At 38.9% G+C, this 27845-nt stretch overlaps 1 protein-coding gene across 1 annotated transcript in view; it reads right to left on the reverse strand.

Annotated features, from left to right (window-relative positions):
- Positions 1-27845, reverse strand: part of B3GLCT (beta 3-glucosyltransferase) — a 64245-nt gene that overhangs the window by 32455 nt on the left and 3945 nt on the right. The window contains exons 2-4 of the mRNA XM_086612991.1: positions 22468-22529; positions 19565-19604; positions 10464-10573 (exon numbers count right to left, since the gene is read on the reverse strand). Coding sequence (XP_086469117.1) covers positions 10464-10573; positions 19565-19604; positions 22468-22529 — 212 coding nt within the window. The remainder of the gene's footprint in view (positions 1-10463; positions 10574-19564; positions 19605-22467; positions 22530-27845) is intronic.

The following is a 27845-nucleotide window of genomic DNA, read 5'->3' on the forward strand; positions in this document are numbered from 1 at the left end:
TCAGAGTAGGCACAAATCTGGGGCAGACTCTGGAGAGACTAAGGGCACTGACAGTTACTGGAGGAACCAGGAGGTCCCAGCTACAGGAGAGCCTCTGGGGTATGAGGGTCAGGTACTGCTCGGGTGTAAGACTGCACCACCTACCAGAAAGACCCATTTGCATGTGTGTGTCTGCGCGTGAGGCGACAAGGAGGCCAGAGGGTCTAGGGGTCAACTACTGGATACGCTGCCTAAAGATCCTGTGAGGTGTGTGGGCATTTGCCAGTGCGTGTGCAGAAGCAGGGCTGAGCACCAGCAACTGGAACGGAGCAGTGAGCCGCACAGCAAGCCTCACGTGCTGGCAACTGCAGAGGGCCAGCGACTGCACAGCCTGAACGTCAAAGACCAGCTACTGAAGGCATCCACGTTGTCATGATGTACATTTATCTATACGTATTCCACAAACAGGCTTTCATCTTGATCGGCCAGAGGGGTCAGGCCACTGGTGCAGTTTGTGTTTGTGTGAGTGCTGTGGGTGCTGTCTGTGTCGGTCTATGTTGATGACCACGTACATATGCCCGTGTGTTGAGTGTATGCATCCACATGTGGGAACACGTGCTCAGCCTCGCCACTGGCTGGGCCTGGGGACACAGAGCTGCAGCAGCCTCGCCTCTGCCAGGCTGCTGAGTTCGGCACCTCCTGAGACAAACCACCTCGACCTCTCAAGGGCCTAATTCCTTTCCACTTACACCATGCATATGCCAAACATTTTTGTTCAATGAATGCATCTCATGAATATGAGCCAATTCCATTAACATAAAACTCACATTTAAACACAAGAAATAATTTATTCTCTAAGAAAAGCTACAAGATAAAGTTCACACTGCTTGCTGACTCTGTCAAGTTCACTTTAAATCCTTTTTAAAGACAGTTAAGCATAGCACCTGGAAATACATAAAACCTCCAAACATCACACACTAAAGAAAACATCTCTACCACTCTAAAGAGTAACTGTGTCTCTCAGGAGTGCATTAACCCTATCAAAATATAACAATCTACTGGTTTTAAAAATATTTATGCTATTGTGAATGACCCAAACTGGAAAAAAAAAAAACATTCCAAAAGTCTAATTCAGAACAGGATATTCACCTGCATCTAAAACATCAGTGGTTCTGATTTATGGTTCTAGTTAAGCCAATCTATCAAATATGTTTCTGGTTAGTTTCAATTTATCGCAAAACCAAAGAAGTCCAGAGGTTTTTAGTGGAAGTGGCAAACCTTAGTAACAGTAACAGTATGATCAAATTCTGGTATTTCACCAAAATGTAACCACTTCATGGTAAAACCACAAACATATGTTTGCTTATGGAATTGCAGATAGGAAGATAAAAGGACAAACCTCTGTCTTTACAAGAATGTTTGTTTTTACAAGCATACAAACCCTGCAGTTGTGCTAGTATTTGTATGTGGTCACATATTTCATGTACAATCAGAGCCAGAGAGAGATAAAAGTAGTTAATAACAATATATTGTCTATAACACACTAAAGGCTAAGTGGTATTCATTTTTCATTTTACATACAAATGACATTCTTCCATGTAAAAGGCATGAAGTAAATTACATAATCTAAGTATCGTACCATATACTCAGGTATCTCCTCTTTAACAAAAAACCCCAACTCTTCCCTTTGTGCAGATCAAAGAGGTGATGACCAAGAAAAAGCACTCGTTTTTTTAGCTAATCTGATAGTTTTGCAAGGTATCTTTTCTTTTTGACATTCCCATAAGCCTGCTCTCTTTCTCTACTCACCTTCCTATAAAACATGAAAATACATATCTTGCATATACCTGTCTTTTCACTTATCTCTAACAATGCACCAATTCTGATTTAGTAAAAGAAATGCATAAAAAGCAGTGTACAGGTAAAATAGCCTCTTTCAAAAAATACAGGAGGATCTCTGTTGCTTTTTCTTTCTCATTTTATGTATTTTCACTCTGAACCTAGTGGAACTGGGCTGACCTATTCATTTTATTTATTCTGCCTTCAGGACAAAGACACAAAAAAGGCAAAACGTACCTGACATTAGCTTTGGGGAGTGAAAGGGCATGTGCAGACTAGCTCATCAGGGGATGGCTCGGTAGTGGCAAGTAACTTAGACACTGTGTCCATGTATCTTACAAAACTGTCCTACAAATGCATCCATATCCTGTACTGTATTCATCAGTTATTCTATCTAGAAACTATTGTTTCCACAGTTACAGAGCCCATATGCTTTCACACATACTAACATTTTACATATGGCACAAGTCAAATTTAATCTAAATAAAATAATTTAATCACTTTTGAAGACCAGGAAACTACCCTCCCCTCTTTCACAACTGAGCTGACTTTGAAAGAGCAAAACCAAAAAAATGGAATCACTTGTGGTCTGAAACACAGTATAAGACATTTTTACTCCAAATACCACCTACTGTATCAGCACAGTGAGAGCAGTAATATGTGGCACGGATTACAATTGCAAACTCTACACGAAGAAAAAAACTAAATGTGAATAAAGGGTTAGATTAACATCTTCAAACCAATTCAAAAGACATTGTCACAGCCTCATACGTACCTTTAAAATCATTTAGTATTATTTATGCAAGTTGAAGTACAAAGATTCTAGTGACATGCTCAATTTCACAGCAAATCATCATCAGAACTGAAATCAAACTCTTGTTCTTGAATCTAAACATTAAAAGTCCTCTTCATTAACACGTGAAAAACCTTGAGGGAATAGCATATCCAATGAGGAAAAAGATCATTCAGAATAAAAGATTTAAAAAAAAATGACTAAGAGAATTGCTAACCTGAAACAAATACCTGAAATCTTTGTTTGCTACATGCAATTTCATATTTATCTACCAAAACCTACATGAGAAATGTACAATTTATAGAGAAAAAAACAGTAGTGTGTGAAAACAAAGAAAACGGCTAAGATCTCATAGACTACAAGGTCAAAAGTGACCTCTGTAAGCACCCAGGATGGTAGAGATCTTCCCCAGCTAAAATGGGATTTTCAGAGCCACAGCAAGGTCACATCCTTGAAGATCCCCTAGCAGACCTGCACTTGCTTTGTTTTCTTGCAGAACGGAGTCCACTGAATTTCATCTAAGCATAACTAAACTTTGCCCTAAGTGTATGGTTTAGTGAGAACATACTTTTTAGAACGTAATTCAAACTGGATGTTGCTCACTAGTATTTATTATATGCCATATGTGACGTAATATTGTTAAGTACTACACATAAACAGGTATGGAACTGTGGTGAAATGCAAAACATGACAGTAATACGTTTATTGTTATATTACTGAGTCATCTGATCAGAGCAAACAGCAAACTTATAACACGATAGAAAAATACCACAGTGTCTAGGAATCTGCTCTTAACGAGCCCAGTATACTGGTATCTGCAGGTGCCTTGCATATATCTCTGCGTTTTGTAAGTTTATTAAACTGCCTCATGAAACCCAGAGCTGGAGGGCAGAAGGCAGGGAATCCTAAACCCTAGACACTGTTGTTGAATCACGCAGCTCCTGAATCAGAAATGTTTATCAGAGCATCAAGCCCAAGAATCCAGGGCAAAACATTATTTCAAATAAAACCCACATATCGTTTAAAGTACTATTTTACAATACAACTGTAACAAAAGCACTTGGCTTCTGTTTAACAAGTCAGTTATCTGGGAGCTTTTCCAAGGTAGTCATGACCTTTTTAAACCTTTGCTCCATTTCTCCATTGAAGCTGTTCTAACTCACATTGCTAACAAAGCATAATATCCAATAGATAGACATCTTGTAGTCTTTCGCTGCTCAGGAAGCCTAAAGTAATAATCTACTATTATCCATTAGAAAGAATCTCAATTTCTCTTCTACTCTCAGATGCCTGGTTATAATTTTTAAAAAAGAATCAAGTTTTCTTAATATATTATGTAGAGTTTCAAAGGGTTCAGGGAGAGGCCATAGCAGTACCTTGCTTTCATAAACCAAGGGCAAGATGCTGTGTGTGAGTCTGTGGTCAAATGATCTCACAATAACGAAAAGATGGAAGCATTTATCCAATGACATGGAGGTAATAACCGCAACTTAAGTGATTCGAAGTGCTCGTGACTATAACTTCCAATATGAGGAAAAAAATAAGTTTTAATGAAAAGGAAGTAATTTTATTCCTCTTTCCTACTGTACATAATATTGAAAGCCTCAGAACGCAACTTAGCTGCCAGTAAAATACACTTGAATGCATAACCAAAGCACTGACTCCTGAGTGCTGGCATGCTAGTTCCAACACATTGCCCGGGAAAACAGCTGCAGTAAGTATTTCTACCTGAAGGGACAGATTTTTAGGCAGTTAGTTTACTGCATAATGATTGTCATTCCAGATATTTCATGATCAAAAAGAAAGCTTTCTGCTACAACGTATTTCTTTCTCAAAAACCTGTAATTACCATTGATGTAATTTTTTGATGTGGGAAAGATGCTGGTAGCCACTAATTTTTGATTTTCCCTGGCTGCTATTCAATAGTAGTGGGAGTAAATTTCAGCACGCGTATTACAATGCTCCCAATTGCTAAGATGCTGCCACATCTAGATCTCCCACAATCAGAAAATCAGTAAAAGGTGCAGTAAGTTTTTTGTGATCCAGAAGTAATTCACTTGTGGTCAGTAGTAATCAGTGCAGTATGTTGACGTGACACCACAAGATTTTCTTCAACTACTGGTACAAACAATTGTCCTGCAGCAAACTGAAAAACAGGAATACAAAGAATTTAAGTGTGCCTGTGTTTTCCAGGATCAGGAGCAGCAGCAAAATGTGTCGACATCAATACAATTGCCTCCAATCTTGTAGATGAAAACCTGAATAGATCATAATTCAGATGATCATGTGAGAACCTCCTGAAGTTCAACAAGCCCAAGTGCAAGGTCCTGCACGTGGGTCGGGGTAATCCCAAGCACAAGTACAGGCTGGGCGGAGAATGGATTGAGAGCAGCCCAGAGGAAAAGGACTTGGGAGTGATGGTGGATGAGAAGCTCAACATGAGCTGACAATGTGCACTGGCAGCCCAGAAAGCAAATTGTATCCTGGGCTGTATCAAAAGAAGTGTGGCCAGCAGGTCGAGGGAAGTGATTCCGCCCCTCTACTCAGCTCTTGTGAGACCCCACCTAGAATACTGTGTTCAGCTCTGGAGTCCCCAACACAAGAAGGACATGGAGCTGCTGGAGCAAGTCCAGAGGAGGGCCACAAAGATGATCCGAGGGCTGGAGCACCTCTGCTATGAAGACAGGCTGAGAGAGTTGGGGCTGTTCAGCCTGGAGAAGAGAAGGCTCCGGGTGATCTTATAGCAGCCTTCCAGTAGCTAAAGGGGGCCTACAGGAAAGCTGGAGAGGGACTTTTTCCCAGGGCATGTAGTGATAGGACAAGGGGCAATGGATTTAAACTGAAAGAGGGGAGATTTAGATTAGATATAAGGAAGAAATTTTTTACATTGAGGGTGGTGAGGCACTGGAACAGGTTGCCCAGAGAAGTTGTGGATGCCCCATCCCTGGAAGTGTTCAAGGCCAGGTTGGATGAGGCTTTGGGCAACCTGGTGTAGTGGAGGATTTCTCTGCCCATGGCAGGGGGGTTGGAACTAGATGGTCTTTGAGGTCCCTTCCAACCCTAACCATTCTATAATTCACATGTATGTGTGCTTTACAGCAAGGGTAAAATGCAGAACAGTTCAGACCCACTCCAAGACTCAGAACCATCGGGAAATTTTAGCTATACACCTTGTCGTAGATCTGGAAGAGGAATGTATGCCTGTTCATTTGTGGAATATATCTAACAAGGAATAAAATAAGGCAACTACTAGAACAGGCCAAGAAAAATCCAGACACATTTTCAGAGTTGTTTCCATCATAGCTTGATAGTATTTTGAAGTCTCTTTCAGGTGAGATACGGATGTCAGAATTCATTGTAGAAATAGTATCAAAACAATAACAGAGGAATATTTAAGGAGGCTTTTGGACAACACTAATTCAGCTGGCTTCACTCCAGCACCTGAAATCGGATGTGGAAGTAGAGCTAGGACGAACTTTAGAAAATGTTGATTCACCCAGAAAAGGAATGCATGTCCCACTGGCAAATTAAGAAAAAAAAGATACCGTCTACAAATTCCCTAGAAGTAGTCTCTCACAGACAGCCAAAACATGAGCAGGAATAATTTGGAGTCAGATCACTTCAGGCAGGAATATAGTGACAGCTTAACATATATATGAAAATTCAAGCAGACCAATTACACTATTTTTCCCCCTCTCTAACATTTTAACAAAGAAATCTTGCATATTATTGAAATGGCGATGCTGCCATCAGTACAGCCTAGGCAATTAAAAATAATGGATTTTTAATGCACATATGCCATACTCAACAACAATTGGCACTTTGGCAACAGACATTGTGGCCATGACTCTAATGACACAATAAAATAAAGCTGAGATAGGCACCAAGAGCCTTTTAAACCTTGAAGACGCAGCAGCTAGGATACTGAGTTATAGTCAACATGTGTTAGAACCAGAAAACCAGAACCTTCTGTAAGCAGGATCCTGTAAGATGGCAGAGAGACTGAACTTCTGAGGCACAGAGCAGTGGCACAGGTCATCTGGGTTTCTCAACATTTTTGTTCCTGCTGCACTTCAGTAAAGAGAATTTTGCAAAACTGTTTTAAATAAACAAAGACAACTACAGAATGCTCCTAACGTTTGTCACCTATTTTTACATTAACCAGACTGGAAATTGGGAGATAGATAAAGAAACAATATTATGAAAATTCAATGAAAATGTTAGCTAAAGAAAGTATTTACTCAAGCAATGTAATATGGAGGTTTTCTTCTGTACAGTACCATGCTTTTGACTGTGCTTGTTTCTTTCAAACTCACGTTAATAATCACTACAGTAACAGACCTCAAACGAGCAGTACTCCCCTTTATACCCAGGGTTAGTTTAAATCTATGAAACTTCACTTCTGTGAGCTAGAAAAAAATATAGGATTTTGCTCAAAGAAAATTAAGCCTAATAGTAAAAATACTACAAATTATAGTTATAACACTTCTACAAAACAGAGGTCACACGTCTCATCATCTACTATTCATATGGGAGTATGTGATGCTCATTTTCATTTTACAATACTCCGTGGTATCAGTCTTAAAATCTTATTCTTACATTTTTCACTGAAAGGCTTGTCAAGCACGGGAACAGGCTGCCCAGGGAAGTGGTTGAGTCACCATCCCTGGCAGTATCTAAAAGACTGTAGATGTGGTGCTTAGGGACACGGTTTAGTGGTGGACCAAGCAAGTACAAGGTTTATGGTTGGACTTGATGATCTTAAGGGTCTTTTCCAATCTAAATGATTCTATGATTGGTTTGTGGGGTTTTTAAACACCATAATAAATACTACTAATTTGTGATACTTGTTCTGGTTAATACACACAGGATACCATTTAATTTCTACACTTTTCAGGAAAAATAAAATTTTTTTGAATATAATGAACTGGCCAAGGGTGTTTAATATAAAAACTCTCAAGAAAAAAATACAAAGATATTTACTCTACTAGGCCAGTTTTCATAAAGAAATACACAGACCTTTGCCTTCAAAACAACGTCACAATCCCAGGCAATTAAATAGCATTAACTGCATCTAAAACAGTATTTCAGACAAAATCCTACCATTTTTCAAAAAACATATTTTACCTGGTTTCTAGTCTTAAATGTAACAGCCAAAAAGTAATCCCAGTTTTCAATTTTTTAAGAAGATAGAAAGGGAAGAGTCCCAAATATTATAATTTCACACTGTGACAGCTTCCTTATTCTTATCTGGTGTTTCTTAGGAAGGTCTAGTTTACAGCGCTTCTTAAATGCTCAGAAATCTCAGAAAATTGAGAAAATTGATAAAAACCTTAAGGAATTGTCTTCATTGCTATGCTCTAAATTAAGAGTTTGGTTAATGTTCAATAAATCACTATGGAATATGCTTTGAAGCATGAATGTACCACTGACATCCACTGGTGACTGCAATTACAGATTAGTTTCACATGAAAAAAAATGTTTTAAGTACATAGTGAAAGAAAATAAATGAACAAATTACTTGCAAAGATTAATGTAAATATGAATGTGAGTGATTTAATCCATTTTAAAGCAATGCAGATATTATAGTTTCATTAATTAGCACAAGCTAACAGCTGGCTTCCACTTCTCAATTTAAAACAGCAGAAAATAATAACTAATGAATCCTTATGAACTAAACATCTATCGTTTGGTCCTGTGACGACAGGCAAGTGAACCTGACAATTCAGTTGAACCTGTCCTCTGCTGCTGTACAGCAGTTGTCCTTTAAAACACAAGGATTTAACTTCCTTTGTCTGAAAGTAGTAATTTCATGTGAATTCTTTTTAATGAAAAATGTGAACTTCAAATGTCGATGTGCAGGATTTCAGAGATCTTCTGTCTCTTCTCCGTAACTAGTATTATTGGGTCATGCTTCACAGTGCCATACAGGGGAATTGCAAATTGACAAAAACAATCAAGACATACCAAGTACATGCTGGCTACGTTCATTCTTCCCTGTACATTGATGGCTTACCCAGATTTCAGGTATGAGATTTCTGGTGTGATGTATTTAGAATCATAGAATCATAGAATGGTTTGGGTTGGAAGGGACCTCAAAGATCATCTAGTTCCAACCCCCCTGCCATGGGCAGGGACACCCTCCACTACACCAGGTTGCCCAAAGCCTCATCCAACCTGGCCTTGAACACTTCCACGGATGGGGCATCCACAACTTCTCTGGGCAACCTGTTCCAGTGCCTCACCACCCTCTGAGTGAAAAATTTCTTCCTTAGATCTCATCTAAATCTTCCCTCTTTCAGTTTAAATCCATTGCCCCTTGTCTTATCGCTATATACCCTTGTAAAAAGTCCCTCTCCAGCTTTCCTGCAGGCCCCCTTTAAGTACTGGAAGGCTGCTTCTCTAAGATGCCACAAATGCTGTTTAACAGGCACTTCTTAATATTGGAAAAGCATCACCACTTCAGCATTCCTGTAAAGGAATTTCCTTAATTAGACAATAAAGTTTTAAAAAGCCAGTTCAGTTTGCTCAAGGCAGAAGTACTCACAGTTACAACCCTTTAATTACAAAAAAGATTTTACCTCTCTCCTATAAAACATGCCTATATTCCTGCCTCACTGAAATTATTTATACTTCCACTTACTGACCTTTTCATCATTCATAACCGGCAACATCAATTACAGAACTCAGCTAAACTGCTTATTTTTAACAGCTGAAGCCATAATCCTCTCTGCACACATTATATATGAACACTTGCCTCAATCCCAAAGAGGACTCTGAAAGAGTGGAACTCCGCAGAACAAAGGCTGTTCACATGACTGGCTTCATTAAGGGATTAAAAATTGCCTTTAGAATGGATTTAATTACAACAGGTTTGATAAGCTTGGAAAAACAAAGCCTAAAACATCCAGGAACCTGATTTAGGCACTCCAAGGCCAAGATACATAAGACAATTTAAATCAGACTTCTTCGTCCTTTACAACAAAGAACCTGGAATTGAAAAATTGCTCAAATAACCACACAGCAAGCTATTTCATATCAGGGGATGTATGTCTCCCTTACTTTTTTCTTATTTTTATTAAAGACAAAGAAAATAAAGCATTGTTTATGTACACTTCACTTTCAATTTAAGTCCCTTAAAAACCTCTTCTCTCCAGGCTAAAGCTTTACAAGGAAAATTTTGTATTAGAGTGTAAAGTCAAAACCAGACTTGTACAACTTGCAGCTCCCAGGCCAGCAGGTGAGAGGCAGCGCTCAGCCTGAAGCGGGGTGCCAGAGGAACAAGGAGTAGTTAGGGAAGGTACTGCACCAGGGAGGGAGCTAATACCGACGTGGGCAAGAAAGGTGAGGAAGACTACTGCAGGAAGTAGCAAACCCTGCGTCGGGATTTTGATGTCCACATTCGTTGCTGCTCTACTGCCACAATGCTACAGTTGCACAATGAAATTCTGGCAAAGTCTACATTACAGCATCTTCATTGGCTCTAATAAAATAAAGCATTCGCCTAAAAATTTTTCTAAGTAGTGCTTCAATGATTATGGTTTTCACTTCATAAAGAAAGCAGCTGACTTTTTCTTAAACACATGCTACAAGTCTTTCTTGTTATCACTTGTACATCACATGCCATCCAAACAAAAACAGTTATTATACAAAGAGGTAGATAGTTCAAACTAAAATTATTTGGTGATACAGCATAAAATCAGTAAACATGTACCGAAATAGTTCTCTTTTAGAGTACACAGAAGACAATGAATAAAATGGATCCAAAAAAGGCGCAATAGAAAATGGTATTTTTAGTAAAATGCAGTAAAAACATACATAACAAGGTGCAATCTATATTATCTAAACATACCTTTCCAAGATCTGCAGCCTGTTTTAAAATATCTCTTTTTAGATCTTCTGCTCTCTTGGAATGGAAAGAATTACTTTGACTCTGGATGACAAATACAATTTCTTTTAATTCTGTGAACCAGAAAATAAGAAGATTTAAAGACAAAATAAGTTATTTTCAGTTTTGCTCCAAAGCTACTGAGACCCCGAGTGTGTGTGGGAATCTATTACATAGTAAGTCATTTCTTTAGTTATACAAACATCTCACGATATAATAAAAAGGTATAATTTAACAGACAAAAAAAACCCCACAAAACAGTCCTTTTAAGGATCAACACATAAAAAGCACGACATGACTAGGAGATCTGCAGCCACAAAGAAACCTGTACCTGCAATTAACAGTAGCCACGTTCATGAAGTTACTTTTTCTCCAATAGACCAGCACTCCTTGTTACCAGAGTTAGAAAGTGTTAGTCATAGACCAGCATGTCTCCTCGCTAGGCAATGGAGGAACACAAAATGGAAAAGATGCTTCCTCAATAAAAAGCTTAAAATCCTACCCAGAAACAAACATCAGATGGAGAGAGACACTCATGAGAACAATGAGGTAATACTTCTATCTGACAGGACAACATCAACACCTCAAAGGTATCTTCACAGTGTTTCAAAGCAACGTAACTGAGAACTTTCAACAGCAGAGAAGAATGAGAAACTTAAAAGAAAATAATGAAGTAGCTTTGCAAACATTTATAGACAGAAGAAAATGCTTGTTAAAAAAATGCAAGTAGGTGACAAAGGCTGACACTACGGAGAAGAAAATAGCCATATTTTCTTAATGGTAGTAGATAGAATAACCTCTCAGCACTTTGACAGCTAAGAAGAATGGGCAGGTTTGATCCCATTCAGAAGCAGAACACAGCAGAGGATGAGAAGGTGAAAGGAAGAGGAGAGGACAGATGCCCTTTCCAGAATTCTTAACAAGTTTGACCTATGCTGTATAACCCACCCAAAGACCATAACTAAGTAGCAACGTATAAGATGAGGAGACACTATATTGTAGTTCCTGTTTGGTTTGCCAGAAAAAGCTGAACTTTATAATACTATGCAGAAAGCGTGCAGTCAAGGAAGCTCGGGGTATAATAACTCAATAGATATCAGTAAGTGACTGATCAATTACTGTCTAAGGAACAAAAAAGACAGTAATGATGCGCTTGGGTCACAACAACCCCATGCAAGTCTACAGGCCTAGGGAAAGGGAAGAGTGGCTAGAAAGCTGCCCAGCGGAAAAGGACCTGGGGGTGTTCGTTGACAATCTGCCCAATACGAGCTGGCAGTGTGCCCTGGTGGCCAAGAAGGTCAAGAGCATCCCGGCTTGTATCAGCAGTAGTGTGGTCAGCAGGACTAGGGAAGTGATTGTTCCCCTGTAGTAGGAACTGGTGAAGTAGCATCTCCAACACTGTGTTCAGTTTGGGGCCTCCCACTAAAAGAAAGACATCGAGGCACTGGAGCGTGTCCAAAGAAGAGCTACGAAGGTGGTGAAGGGTCTGGAGCACAAGTCTTATGAGGAGCGGCTGAGGGAACTGGGGTTGTTTAGCCTGGAGAAAAGGAGGCTGAGGAGAGACCTTATTGCTCTCTGCAACTACCTGAAAGGAGGTTGTGGCGATTTGGGTGTCAATCACTTCTCCAAAGTAATAAGCAATAGGACAAGAGGAAATGGCCTCAATTTGCACCAGGGGAGATTTAGTTTGGTTGTCAGGAAAAATTTCTTCACTGAAAGGGTTGTCAAGCATTGGAACAGGCTGCCCAGGGAAATGATTGAGTCACTATCCCTGGAAGTATTCCAAAGATGTGTAGATGTGGTGCTTAGGGACATGGTTTAGTGGAGAACTTGGCAGTGCTAGGTTAATGGTTGGACTTTATGATCTTAAACCTCTTTTCCAACCTAAAATGATTCTATGATTCTATGTGCAGTGTACAAGGAGATAAGTCTAAACTTGTGGAGAGGAAGGCTGGAGACTGAGAACTGTATTTAAATTCTATCAGAAGTGACAGTCGGATCAGGAATAAAAGATAACAGATTCTAGTTAATTCAAGGAGGAGACAGGCTGCTGTGTTAATGTTTAAAGATGACATCACTCCAAGACAAGATAGTACCAAAAGGAAAGAAATCAAATATGAAGTCCCATGGGATCTGTACAGAATGTCAAAAAATGTGCAAAAGGAACAAAGTGCACACCAAAAAAAAACATATAGGTAACAAAAAAGACATAGGAGTCAAATTTCAGAAAAGCAGAACTTCAAGAGCACCATCATTAGCAACATTATGAAAGCCGACGGAGGAATTAAAGATACAAAAACTCTAGGAGAGCTTTCTGAGAACAGTTCCTGATATTCTATTGAAATCGAACTGTCAATGAGGTATAAATGTCAAATTGAAGACAGTCCAGGACGAAAGCTCAGTAGAGAAAGTCCAGAGTCACGGCTGACTGAAAGCTGCCAGACTGTACCACAAGCAATGTCTGTGTGAAGACACACACCCCAAGGACAAAGCACCTTAGAGGAAGCACACAAAGCTTCTTGTCGGGCAGCAGAGGATTATAGCACTTTAAATTTGCAGTTTCACTGCAGTACTAATTCAAGTTTTACATCATGCGATATTTATTTTTAAAATGCATATCCTTGCATTGTAGATCAAGTCAACCTTAAAGATCCTAGTTTCACGTCAAGATCTTGACCTCTAGGTTAAAAATGCTAAGTTGGCAAATGGAGTAGAATGAGTGAAGAACAGTGGAACAAAGATGTAGAATAAATGACCGAAGAAGGAAAGCAGTAGTCTCAAGGAAAAAGAGTAAAACTGACCACATGAAGGATCACAAGGAAAACAGTGGAAACAAAAAGAGCATTAACCCCAAATATCTTCGCTAAGATTATGAGAAGATTGCCATGTCCAAGACTTGACCATTGACTACATTCCTTTGTTCCTCTGAACAGTTACTTAATTTAGACCTGTGACAGCTCAAAGCTGCAGTTAAATGCTTTTCTGCTTTCCCCCGATAATCTTTTCCCTCAATTTATTAACTTATTCAGCAAAACAAACTCTGAAAATGTCAAATTGTGTGAATGTTTTTTCATGTTTTTTCCCATGCAGCATTCCTTCATGCTCTGACCCACCCAACAAACTGCTTTTAAAAACCCACACACAATAAAAATGTCTGAATAGCAGCTATTTGCTAACTAGCACGACATTTGCTAGATTTCCTGTGTAAAAATTAAAATTAGTGCAAAAATTAAAATTACACTTCATTGATGCTAGTGAGACTCAAAGGGCTCAATCTACATACACAACACTGAAAACATCACCAGAGATGAAAAGCAAAAGCTATATTGCTTTATATAATTACTGGTTTAGTATCAGTACATTTACAGATACGCACACATCCGAATTACACTCAGTTTCACTTACGGTACATTTAACAACAGCTGCGATATCCCACAATAGAAGACTTTCTAGGAGTAATCTAACACATACTTTGGTGTTACTGCTTTAATCCAATGGAAACAGTTTCCTCTGGTACAGACAATTTAAAATAGTTCATAAAAAGAAACAGTCATTGTATTAAAATGTCCACAGAAAGCATTTATATTTTTAAAACACCTAAATTGTTTCTCAAGTCGAGAAATAGTCAACCAAGCAAGAAAAAGAATGGAGTCTTTTGTAAGATTAATATCTAAAAGAGCTACAGATACACTGATACTTTATTTCTCTTGTTGTCTTATTTTCTCTTTTATTTCCCTAAGATGTTTCCATATCTGGAAAATATCTTCAGCTATCTCAAATGCTCAATGATTGGAAAGATACTAAAAGTTCACAGAAAAAAATTATTTAAATAAAAAATAAAAATTGGGAAATAGGAATGCTGAAACTTCCTGAGTCTTATCACAACCATGGCTCATTCCTAAACAGAATGGAGTCTTAAAAAACTATTAACAAGCCATCAACAGTAATGTGTGTTTTAGCAAGTATACAACAACCTGTGCAAAACAGAGCTCCTTAGGAATTATCACTAAATCAATTCAAAAAACGGCAGTGGGGAAATTCTGCTATTTGAAAGTTAAGCATTGCAGTATAGCAACCAGCATAAATAAACTACCTCTATGGTTGTTGGGGTTTTTTTTGCAAAGTTTATTCACCACAAAAGGCTGTTTTAGTCAACTCAAAGCTACTTAAAAATGTAAACCAAACATTTCAGTCCAAAAACCCTGAAAATTGAAAAAAGCTCCTAGAAGAACATAAAACAACGATGTTGTCTGCTAGCCTTCCTCTGCTAGTGAGAGGTTAAAGCATTCACTCAGGATGCAAGAAACCAAATTTCTCATTTGGACCTCAACGTAGGTCTCTGGCATTCCAAGTCAGTCTCCTAATTTCCAAGCTACAAGTATATTCTGAGGTGGGTCTTTCCCATTCTCTCCTATTGCTCTAGAAACAGAGAAGAGTAAAAATGGTCCTGAGCTTCCGAATTACCTGACTCCTGACACAGCGGGCATCTAGAACCCACATCTCTGACTCACTGAATATTTAAATACATCATTAAAAAAGTAGAACAGGCATCAACAGAAAAGACAGAATTCCATGGTGATTTATATACTTCCTGGAGTATGTGTGACATGGTCCAAAACATTTCCACAAAAAATTACAATTATGACTTTAAAACAACTAGGATGCAGTCTAACCACCAGCTCCTAAGAGGTTAAAAGAATACCAGTGACATCTTTGCACCTCTGTCAATGGTGCTCAAATCTAGCTCCTCTTTTCTTTGGGTTTTTCTTTCCTAAGAAATGATGGAAATAAAATTAATTTGTTTGAGGCTAAATGGAATATTTGTACAATGACAATGGGGTTTTCATTCCCGTTTTTTCAATGACAAAGTACAAAATCTTTTGTTATTTAGCCAGATAAAACTAAACTGCAGAAGCACTGGTATTTTAACTCACAAACCAGAGACTCTACTGTGTAGGTCAGAAAATCCAGCCTCCAATTCGGGTTTTAAAAAATTATGCATATTCTGTAGGCCTTCCCCTTCTTTTATTCCAACTCTAAAATCAACCTGAAACTCCAAATCAGGATCTTTTAATTCTTATATTTTGAGCAGGTTATTGTAGCCTAGTATAAAGCTTCAACAATCAAAAGTAAAGACAAGTCTTTTCCCATGCTAAGAATAATAATTTGTAAATGTGTTTATTTAAAAGTTTTTGGGATCTTTCTGGATTAATAGCAGGAATAGGGAAGTGATCCTGCCCTTGTACTCGGCACTGGTGAGGCCGCACCTGGAATATTGTGTCCAGTTCTGGGCCCCTCGCTTTAAGAGAGATATTGAGCTCCTGGAGCGAGTCCAAAGAAGGGCGACTAAACTGGTCAAGGGGCTGGAAAATAAAACTTATGAGGAGCGGATGAGGGAGTTGGGGCTGTTTAGCCTGGAGAAGAGGAGGCTGAGGGGAGACCTGATTACAGCCTACAAATACTTGAGAAAAGATGGTGGGGAGGTAGGGAAGGGCTCTTTACATTAGTGTTGGGTGATAGAACAAGAGGAAATGGGTATAAGCTTAGTCAGGGGAGATTCAAGTTGGATGTTAGGAAGTATTTCTTCTCTGAAAGGGTTGTCAGCCACTGGAATAGGCTGCCCAGGGAAGTGGTTGAGTCCCCATCCCTGGATGTGTTTAAGAATAGGGTGGATGATCTACTTAGCGATATGGTTTAATGGGGATTAGGGACGGTTGGACTCAATGATCTCTAAGGTCTTTTCCAACCTAGAAATCTATGAATCTATGAATAAAGGCAGTGTATGCAGAGAGAGAGAGAGGGACAGACAGACAATTTCATCTCTGTGTGTGCGCTCATGTATCATATACACAGTAAGCATTGTAATGATTATCTGTTTCTGGCCTGCAGCATGAGAACTGAAAGCTATCCTAACTTCACTCTCTCTTAACATAGTTTTGAGTATTTCTGGTATTTCTATTTACTGAATTTTACTACGCTACTAGCCTTAGTAACATCCAAAAAAAAAAAAAGCACCACACTTTGTTTACTTCTTGAAATTAGAAATAATAGTATCCAGTTGTTCCTCAACAAACTGCACACTCTTTCATAGTTTTGTGATAAAGTATGTTGCTCACCACTTCAGAATTCACTGTGTCTTAACGCTTACTTAACCGATTAAAAAAAAAAGGTTCATCACCTACACATTTGTTCTGATACTACAGAAAAAACTTATTTAAACCTCGTGTGTTGTTCTCACCTTTCCACCCAAACTTTCCACACTAATTCCTAGAGTCTAGATAAAACACAGAACTAGGCCAGGCAGGATATTAAAAGAATGTAACTGTAAAAAATACATTTGATCCTTTCAGAACATTGCAGGTAGTGGCAGATCAGAGGAAGTTTAACACCACTACCTTTGCAAGAATCAAATTCAAGAAAAAAAAGCCTCAAACTACTTCATTCTTCTTCTCTCACTTAAAAAATGTTAAAAAAAAACCCACACATACAAAAATATCCACTCACCTTGCCGACAAAAGCTAATACTCTTGTGGTGAGAGTAGCATCTCCAGAGAGCATGACTCAACCTACCTTGGATCTCAGTCACTCTCTGGAAGTGTCCCTCTCTTTCCACAGACTGCAGAAGGAATCTAGACAACTCACGCTCCCAAGCTCAACGCTTCCTTGAGTCTCTAAAGAAGGCGAAATCATTGCACACTAGCCTGAAATAGCCTGTGCCTCACTTCCAAGAAGAAATTTGCTTTTGTTATTCAAATATTCTAAAAGCAGAAAATACTGTTGGCCAGCAACAATACCTACCATTTGGGGACAAATACACCCACCCATGGAGGACCTGTACATCCACCTGAAGGGTAAGACTTTTTGCCATGGTGTGGCAATGATGACTCAACATCGGCAAGTCACATCGCTGATCTTTTGGCTGGACTATCACACATCCATGCATGAAAATCTTTGCACACCAGTCAACCCAGAGAGCTACATCACATTCTGGGTAGACAAAGCAACCATGAAAACAGGAAGTTCAGTCTCCTCTGTGTTACACTTATCTTCCCAGTGACTAGGATATCTAGACGTTGATATCCGTCTTCAAAGGCTTGGCTAAGGACACTTAAAAAACTTTGAAAGGAAAACTACAGATGGTAACTTTGCTTCCTTGGTACAAAGGTACAGTTTATTTATAAAGAAGAAAGAATTTTCTTGTGTAACAGTTTGAAAATGAGGAATGAAAAACCACAGGAACTAAGAACCACTGAGAACTTCATTCTCTGTTTCAAGTCCTTCCTTGATTTTACCCACAGAAATAGGTTAAAAGAGAATTTAAAAAAATAAATATTCTTTTTTAAGGAGAGGCAGAATCTCATTCAAAAAAAGACAGAGAACATAAGAAATGACATATTACGTCAGACCAGTGGTCCATCTAGTCCAGTAGACTGTCTTTAAGAGTAGCAATAGGAAACACTACTTAGGGACACCATAAGACCTTCACTTTCTCCAGTGCTCCTCATACTCTAACAGCATCCACAACTACTGTATTAAGAAATGCCAGAAGATACATTGCTGCCTATTTATCTTACCATACATTTATGGACTCGTCCTCTCTTGAAACTGCTCATATGGTCTGCTTCCACAACCTTCTGTGGCAGCCAGTTTCTAAATTTTAGTACCTGCTGCATAGAATATTTTTGTTTGTCTGCTTTGAAGTGATCTCCTACTGAAACAAACAATAGATGACAGATGGTAGTTACATCAATAATGTGCCTTTGTAATGTTCCTAAATATAACTTTTGTAAGTAATGAGATGATATTAAAACTTAAGAAAACTGAGCACTGTCAAAAGCCAAAAAACTCTGACAATACCTCCCTGGGTGCTTTATGAAGTGAAATACAGCAGGTCTGCTGGGAGTGATAAAAGCAGCAACCAGCACCTGGCTGTGCTATGAGATTGCACAGAAAGAGATGAAAGAACACAAAGAGGAAATGAACTTTGTTTTACACCAGGAAAGGATGGATGAACGGGGAAACAGAGTAATAAAGCTTCTATAGACAGGTCCTAATCTTTCAATGGTCAAATGGGAGATAAATGGGACAAGGGACTTAATTATTTTCCACAAAAGTGTTTATCTATGTTAGGGACAGAGCTTGCAACTAAGTCCAAAAAAAGCCAACAAACAAACAAAACCCAGATCTTCTCAGCACCACTCAGAATTCTGTTAGCAACTTCACTAAAAGCATAATCAGTCTTCCTGGTGTTCAGCTTTGATGTCAGAATGAACTCACAACTACTCAGAAATGGTGGCAACAGACACATGGTCAAGCTGGCTCTTTTTAGAACAAGCAGATCCAAGTGCTCAGGGTTTAGAAGAGTGAGAAGTACCATAACAGTCCAAGTTGCTTTAAGAAGTGAACTGCTGCAGTACAGCAGAGACAGCACTAGGTTACAGTGCAGAGATTGCAAGTCCTTATCTCCAACTTTTTACTGGAAGGACATCAGACTTGTTTTCAGAAAAGGCAGAAGCTTGCAGGATTTTTATCCTCATAATTTATCTCACATGTCCAGTAAAAATTTATTTTACCACTCAGAATACTATTAATGTTTGACATTTTTCTTAAATACTTGTTTCCAGATATTAGAAAGTTATCACAAGTTGTTACAAGTAATTTATAACCACCCTAGTTATAACAAGTACCATGAGAGCCTAGAAGAATGGTAAAATTCAGTTTCATGTTAAATTTTTACAAGGACTGCTACTAAGTATCATGAAATTTGATTTTAAAGTATTGTGTACTACAAAAAGCACAATATCAATTCATAGCACAAGTGCATTTTCAGAAAAACACTTAACTACAAGAATTGCAAATACAAAGATCGAGAAGCTTCTGCTTGATGAGATTATATAAGCAAATTGAAAAAATATGCAAAGTATTTGCAAATCAGCAATTCACTAACAACGTTGTTGAACATTTAGGCACTGTTCCCATAGTCGCTTTTTAAATCACAACCGTATTTTATTTATACTAAAAAGACAGCCACAATCGAAAATATATATGGACTATACAGCACTTACCTCGGCTAATTTTACTAATTGTTCCACTTTTTTCAGACGTCTAGAAAAAAGGAAAAAAAGGAAAATCAGGACACAGGCAAAACCTCAAAATATTTCTATAGACATGCAAAGGAAGTCAAAGCATTCATCATTGTAAATGCATACAGAGAGACTTTAACTCAAGAACTAGTAAAAAAACTAAAAAGTTTTTCATCATCAAGAATCGAAACAGATATTTTACACATAAGAAGAAATTTTTTACATTGAGGGTGGTGAGGCACTGGAACAGGTTGCCTAGAGAAGTTGTGGATGCCCCATCCCTGGAAGTGTTCAAGGCCAGGTTGGATGATGCTTTGAGCAACCTGGTGTAGTGGAGGGTGTCCCTGCCCATGGCAGGGGGGTTGGAACTACATGATCTTTGAGGTCCCTTCCAACTCAAACCATTCTATGTTTGTATCATATTATTCAGACAATACAGTAAAATAATAAAAAGGAAAAAAAAAAAAAAGAGAGAATGCTTTTCCACGATTCAATTTATACCAGAGCTCTTTAAGTTAATACTGACAATGTCTTTTTTTTTTTTTCCTAATATGTGACTTCCAATCACAAAGTTTGGAATACAGGACTCTACGCAACACACTCATTTGATCCACTATCAAATATATATGAAATATGAAAAAATTGTACATAACATGACTTCACTGGGATTTACTCAGGTATCACATACATTTGTGATGGAATTTTAACAGAGTGCTGAGGAACAGACAACAGTGACACACACATAAAAATATCTTAGGAGCATATTCAATTGCTTCTAAGTTACAGAGCTGGGTGGAAAGGTGCTGTTTAAGAACTGCTGACTAGTAGAGAGATAGGACTGGAGAAAAAAGCTTAGCACTTCCTACCAAAGTAGCAGGAAGGAAAACAGAGGATTCATTTATTGCACAATCTCTCCCTGGTAACAGCACCTCAGTGCTTTTGTTTCTCCACATGTAAAATCAAGATCATCTTCACTAATTGCATAAGGATGTTGTTGGATTTATCTTGGTTCAATTGTTTTGAGACCTTCAGATATAAATGCCACACAGGGCACTCCTCGGTAATAAACTTGCATATAGTTTTCCTATCCTCGTTATTTAATTCCTATTTATAAACAAATTTTTCTGCTCCTTCTGTTTTTTTTGGTGTTTGTTTGTTTTTTCTAAATATCATATCTATCTAATCCTTTTAGTCCTATTTGCTTCAGATGACCTCTCCCTCTGTCCAGGTCTGACTTTCACACTGAAATGCATAAGCTCCAACCTCCTTGGTTGTAAAGCATTTTCAAGGAGGACTGCATTGCACCCATGCTTATGACCCTTTTTTGCTGACTGGGTCAATGAAGTTTAAAAAAATTCTTATAAGACTAAGTTATTTTGATGACTATACACACTACTGCCCTCTTACAGCTTAATAGACACCACATTACCCTATATCATAAACATGACGAGATGAATTTTCTATGCAAACAAAAAAGTATGTGTTTTATAGTACACAGTGCAACGAACAAATCATATTTTACAATCACCTTTATTAAAACACAAAACCATTGCTGTCCATTACATTCCTGGCAATGCAAAAAAAAAAAAAAAAGAAAAAAAAAGGAAAAAAAGAAAAAAATAAAAAAAAAAGGGATTTTGGCCTGAAGAGTTCTAGGAGGCGCCTCTGACTTCATCTGAGGGAAGGTTTTGAAACTCTAAAATAGTAGGAAAGCTTTAATAAATCATATCCTATTTAAGAATGATAATGTTAAACAGCTGGGCTGAGACAGTAATGGAATTTGACAAACAGCAACTTACAAGTGATGAAAACAGAATGACATTACCTAGTCTCTCAGATATAATGCAGATCAGCAGTTTGCAATAGGGATTTTTTTGATTTATGAAAATTACTGTAGACATAGCAATCATCATCAAAACCAAAAATTATTTAGAAACACATAGCTCTGACCATACTTCCATTGCATCTGATGTGAGATCACTAGACTTAAATGGCAGTTGTAGATTCTAACTCTTGATTCATTGCAGCACTTTTATTTGATTTTCCTCTCTTAAATCTCTTTTATACATACACAAATACCTGTTACAAATACATACATATAAAAAAACTGGTAATAGAAATCTGTTAAAGGGCATGCATGCATACACACCCAACACTTATTATGCTGTTTAATGCTTGGGCTAGCTCAGAGCATTAGTTCTTCTAATCTGCTAATTTGGAATTTCATATGCAAGCTTTACTTGAGCTGTGACTTGGGTAGCAATATGTAATAACATTAATTTAACAGAGAGGCAGCCATTTCTTTCTCAATGCATCGTATATTTAACCAAACCAAGAAGAAAGGAAAATCTGTCTTTGAACTAATAAAAGTTATATACTGAAAAACTACTCTCAACGGCAATAACGCTATCAACATGTAGAAGCGATGCAAAATCGCTAAGATTTTTTTACTATAAATTTCTAATGTGCTCTTCAGATGATCCTGGAAAAAGAAAATAGTTTTCTAAATCATCATCTTGTTCCTCAACAAACCCCAAAAACCCCATAATTCTCTTTATACAAATGTCAACATAAATCAGAAAATCCAGTGTAAGAAAGAAATCAAAAGAGCTAAGTATAAGTTTAGTCTAGTAATTCTGCGAATCCATAGGATAAATTAAGATCCTAGTAATACTAGAAGAGTGGTGCTATATGTAACTTGTGTCCCACTAAAGGTCTCTCAGGTGCCTCACAGAACAGAAAGACATCATATGACATTTAGTACTACTGAAGCCAATGATCAAAATAACCAATGTCACAGATTTTAGGCTTTCTGCTCTGGTCTTTTGTAAATTATTTTGTAATGTCTGTAAAATGTTCCTGCTCTGGTAATTAAAATTTATTACCTGCAGCACTGGTAGTTCAGTCTCATCTTCTGCACCTTCGGGAACAACACTTACAGCAAAAGCTGAAAGAAAAAACAGACTTTTTTGATATTACAGGAGCTTACTTTCACACTTGACAAAGTTCTGCAGCAAAAGAAAAATAACATTTAGGTAGAGTTTCACATTAAATGATACTATATTGGTAATAATCTTTATGAACATAAGACAGCCCGTTCTTACAGAATTTATACATTTGCTGCTTGACAATTCTATTTCCGTACATCACTGAAAAGATCACTTTTTGATGTGAAGCCAATTTAATCTTGGCTTCAAGGCAAATAAATCCCATTTTTGAAAAAAAAAAATCAAATCTGGTCAGTCCAGTAGTTCACCTGACAATAGCATAACGTGCTATCACATGGGAGACCTGCATTCCACTCTGTCTTTAGGTTAAAGCTTGGATTACCAACGCTTCGCTTGGAACCACAGAAACTGCCAGCAGCTGACATAAATTCATATCAGACTTGAAGACGGCTGTCACATGCCTTGAATGCCATTTTTGAACAAGTCAAACTTGTTAATATATATGAGAGACCCAAATAAATGTTTACAAAAAGAAGAGAGACCCCAAAGAGCTAATTTGCACAGACATAGCATTATCTTAAACCTTTTATACTGACACCACCCTATGCATACACTGCTGGTTTGTATCAGAAAAATAATGATCAAAAAAGGTTTTGATGTTTTGTTGTTTTTTTTTCTTGCTTGTTGATGTAGTCGTCTAATCAATTTGTCTCAGTTTGTTCATTTGTCAAAGTAGTTCCATTTCACATAAGAAAGCTTTGCTAAGATTATCCATAAGGAGACTTTTTCTTAAAGGTTCTGAAGAGATGCAAATGAAAGTAAATTGCGATAATTTGGAAGGAAGATACTACTCATCTTGGTCAAATAGATGGTTTCCTCTAAAAACTGGAGTGGAAAAAAAAATCAACAGATTCAAATGGCGTGTCCCACTGCAAGTTTAAATTATTTATTTCTTGAAACCGATTTCAAAGTGAATTATTAAGAACTGTCAATTCCTTTGAAACACTAGAAACCTGAAATGTAGGAAGGCAAGATGAGACTGTCCAAAGCCTGTCGTGCTCCAACTCTGATTACCTATACCCTTATGCTCTTTCAACTGGAGACCAAATTTCATCAAGTGCCTAGGAGCTGAATTTCACAATATTTCATGTCCTGACTCACTTGAATCTTACATCACACCACCAGACGCAGACATCCCAAAATTATTCTAACACAGTAGATTCATTGAAATGTAGCTATGGTCAACATAAGGCATTTAGCCAGGAAGAAGAAAACAGAGTATAAGTAGGAGTGTCCCTGTCAGCATCATCCTCAAGTACATGTTTTGCACTTCTAGTTCGAAAGTGCACAGAAAATACCTCAATCTGCCTACTCTGTCCCTTGCTGACAGCATGTTCTGATCATTTGCCTCCTTCTCTTCCAACAAAAAATACTCAGAGCCCCAGATAAGGAATATCTTCCCCTACACAAACCAAATCCACATTTTTCTACTTGATGTGATCCTAATTACCGGATCAACACAAAACACCCTTATTCTGGTAAATGTACTAATTACACAGTATTAGCTTGAAGAAGCAGCACCTCATAAATTCAGCTTATTTGCAAAACTGAATGCAAGCAGAATTTTCATGGCTTTCAGTTTTTAATATGCAGCTGAGGAACGGCACACATGAGACCTGAAACAATTGTGATTGACAAAGAGATGCTGCCTCTCTCGCCATAACATTCAACAATCCATGCTACACTGCTTCTAAGATTTATAAAATATTAATGCACATGATCCTTCAAATAACACTCACATAACCTGGAAAAAAAAAATCTATTTCACACTACGTCTTTGAGAGCACAGATAAAGCTCTTCAGCAAATACCTACTTCATCTTCGTATTACAGAATCACAGAATTGTTGAGGTTGGAAAGGACCCCTGAAGATCATCTAGTCCAACTCCCCCCAAAGCAGGATGTTCAAGATCTTGTCTAGTCAGGTTTTGAGAATTTCCTATGACAGAGACTCCACAAGCTCTCTGAGTGACCTCTTCCAGTGTTCAATCACTCTTAGAGTAAAAAAAAAATAATGTATTTCTCATGTTCAAATTAAATTTCCTGTATTTCAGTTTGTGCCAACTACCTTGTGTCCTTTTAGGCACCACAGAATCTGGCTCTGTCTTCTTTACTGCTCCCCATCAAGTATTTACACACGTTTGCGAGATCCTCCCTGAACCTCCTCTTCTCCAGGCTGAACAGTCCCGGCTCCTTCAGCCTTTCCTCATAAGCCAGGTGGTCTGATCTATTCATAATGTTCATGGTCCTTTGCTGGGCTCACTCCAGTATGTCCATGTCTCTCTTGTACTGGGGAGCCCAGACCTGGACACAGCATCTCAGGTGGGCCTCATCAGTGCAAGCAGAGAGGAAGAATCACCCCCCTCAACCTGCTGGAAACACTTCCTAATGCAGCCCAGGAGGCTGCCACAATGGCACACTGCTGATTCATGGGCAGTTTGTGTCCACCAGGACTCTGAGGTCCTTCTCTGCAAAGCTGCTTTCCAGACAGTGTGCCCCCATGTGTACTGGTGCATGGGGTGACTCCTCGCCAGTGTCAGGACTCGGCATTTCCCTTCATTGAACTTGCTGTTTGCACATTTCTCCAGCCCGCTGAGGTCCCTCTGAATAGCAGCACAACCAGCTGGTGCATCAAACCCTCCTGCCCCTTTTGTATCCTCTGCAAACTTGCTGAGGGTGCACTTTGTCCCGCTGTCCAGGTCATTAATGAAGAAGCTAAACACTACTGGAGCCATTATGAACCCCTGGAGTGCACCTTGCCACTGATCAGAGGCCATGAGCCCTGCAAGTCAGAGAGTTTTCTACCCATCTCGCTGTCCACGTATCTAGCCCATACTTCATCTGTTCGGGCATGACGTTACAGGAGAGAGTTTAACTCCCTGATGAAGTTGAGATAAAGGACATCCATTGCTTTCCCCACATTCATGAAAGCGGTCATCTCATCACAGAAGTCTTTTGGGTTGGTCAAGCATGACTGTCCCTTCATAAAAAACATGCTGTCTTCTCCCAATCACCTTCTTATCCTTCATATGTTTGTCTTGTCCTTCCTTCTTTAGAAATGGTTTCTAAATATTTTTTTTTTTGTTTTTTTTTTCCGTGATTATTTGCTCCACCACCTTCCTGGGGACTGAAGTGACACCGACCAACCTATATTTTTGTCAGATTCTCTTCCTTGCCCTCCCTGAAGACAGGGGTGACATCTGCTCTGAAGAGTCTAGTCTAGCCTAAATGAATCCTTCTAGTCTAAATAGAAGAATTAGAATATTCCTTCTAGGAATTCCTTCTAGTCTAAAGGAATACCACCCAGTCATCATGACCTTTCAAAGATTATCAAGAGTGGCCTTGCATTGACATCATCAAGCTCCATGAGAACCTGTGCGTGCCTCTCATCAGGTCCTGTGGACTTCTGTATGTCCAATTTGTTTATACGTTCCCTAAACTGGTCCTCCTTCAATGATAGGTAACTCTTCCTCACTCCAGACCTTCCCACGAGTTTCATGGGCCTGGGATTGCTGAAGGTGGGTCTTACCAGTACAAACCAAGGCAAAGAAGGTTTTGAGTTCCCATTCTCTCCCATGTCCCTCCCTCCACTCAGAAGCAGGCTCACATTTTCCCTAGTCTTCCTTTTGCTGCTGATACACCTGTAGAAGCCCTTACCTTTCACAAGTTGAATCCCTTGCCAGATTCAACTCCAGGTGGGCTGTGGCTTTCTTAACGTAGACCTGCACTCTCAGACAATGCCTCCATATTACTCTTGGGGTGATCTGACCCTGTTTCCATCTTTTGTGTGCTTTCTTTTTATGTCTGAGTTTTACCAGGAGCTCCTTGTCCATGCATGCGGGCCTCCTGACATCTTTGCTTGCCTTCCTGCATGGAAGATGGACCATCAAGATGGACCATCTTGAGCTTGTGGGAGGTGAATCTCGAAAATCAAACAGCTCTCCTGGACCATCTCTCATATCAATCTTTCTGTATCATTGAGCAGAGTGGTGGATTGAATGTGCCTGGGTAAAAATTACTTTTGTTGCAGCTGCCCTGACATACAGTGTCACTTCAACACTCACACATACTATTTATTAAACAAACCAGTATCTGTGACGAACATCAAATTCTCTTTGTACACCAACACTCTTACTTCCAGTGATTTCAGACATGCAGCCTCCCCTACTTTTCCAACAAATAAGCATATTTAAACGACTCGGTATCTTTTACATCAAGTATTCCAGGAAGACTTTTTCCAGCTAATACATTTTATTAATACAAGACAAAAACTGTTGAGATTATTTTTAAACTACTGAAGAACCATTCACTAAACAGACTAGCAGACCCCTGAAGGCACCACAAAAAGAGCCTCAAGAGTCTTCACCCAGCAGTAACCAAGCTTTTCACTCAGGCAGACTGTGAATTTTTTTCAGCAACAAATATACCGTGGCCTCTCTACGACCTTATTAGCAAATCTGTTATGCACGCATAATTTGATACAAGTAAAGTAGTCCTCAGAAGTAAACTGGGATGCAGTTGTGGGGTAAATTCAAGTCTTACTAACGTATAGCCAAGACTGTTCTGGCTAAGTGACCTGATCTCTCAGCCTGGAAATAAATACTCTCTTCTAAGGATTTACTGGGAAAGGGTGGTATGAAAAGAACGTGGTAGATCTACCTGGCATACAGCTCACCAATGAAGGGCATGCAGGGTAGGTAGGAGATACACGGCCTGGGAGCAAGTGGACATCTCTAAGATTAATTCGTCCTCCCACAATTCACTCCCAAGAGGTTTCTGAAAAAGGTGTTCCCAGGAGCGGACCACAGATAGAAAAATTCCAACTACACATGCGGCTCATGATCAGATCAGTCGTACAACGCAGGTAGAAATCAAAAACTCTCTGGGGCACAGATATCTTTTTGTTGTGTGAAAGAACATCGGCTGCATCAAAAGAAGTGTGGCCAGCAGGTCGAGGGAAGTGATTCTGCCCCTCTACTCAGCTCTTGTGAGACCCCACCTAGAATACTGTGTTCAGCTCTGGAGTCCCCAGCACAAGAAGGACATGGAGCTGCTGGAGCAAGTCCAGAGGAGGGCCACAAAGATGATCCGAGGACTGGAGCACCTCTACTATGAAGACAGGCTGAGACAGTTGGGGCTGTTCAGCCTGGAGAAGAGAAGGCTCCGGGGTGATCTTATAGCAGCCTTCCAGTACTTAAAGGGGGCCTACAGGAAAGCTGGAGAGGGACTTTTGACAAGGGTGTGTAGTGACAGGAC

The sequence above is a fragment of the Tauraco erythrolophus genome, chromosome 1 (assembly GCF_009769465.1).
Source record: "Tauraco erythrolophus isolate bTauEry1 chromosome 1, bTauEry1.pri, whole genome shotgun sequence".
Taxonomy (NCBI): Eukaryota; Metazoa; Chordata; class Aves; order Musophagiformes; family Musophagidae; genus Tauraco; species Tauraco erythrolophus.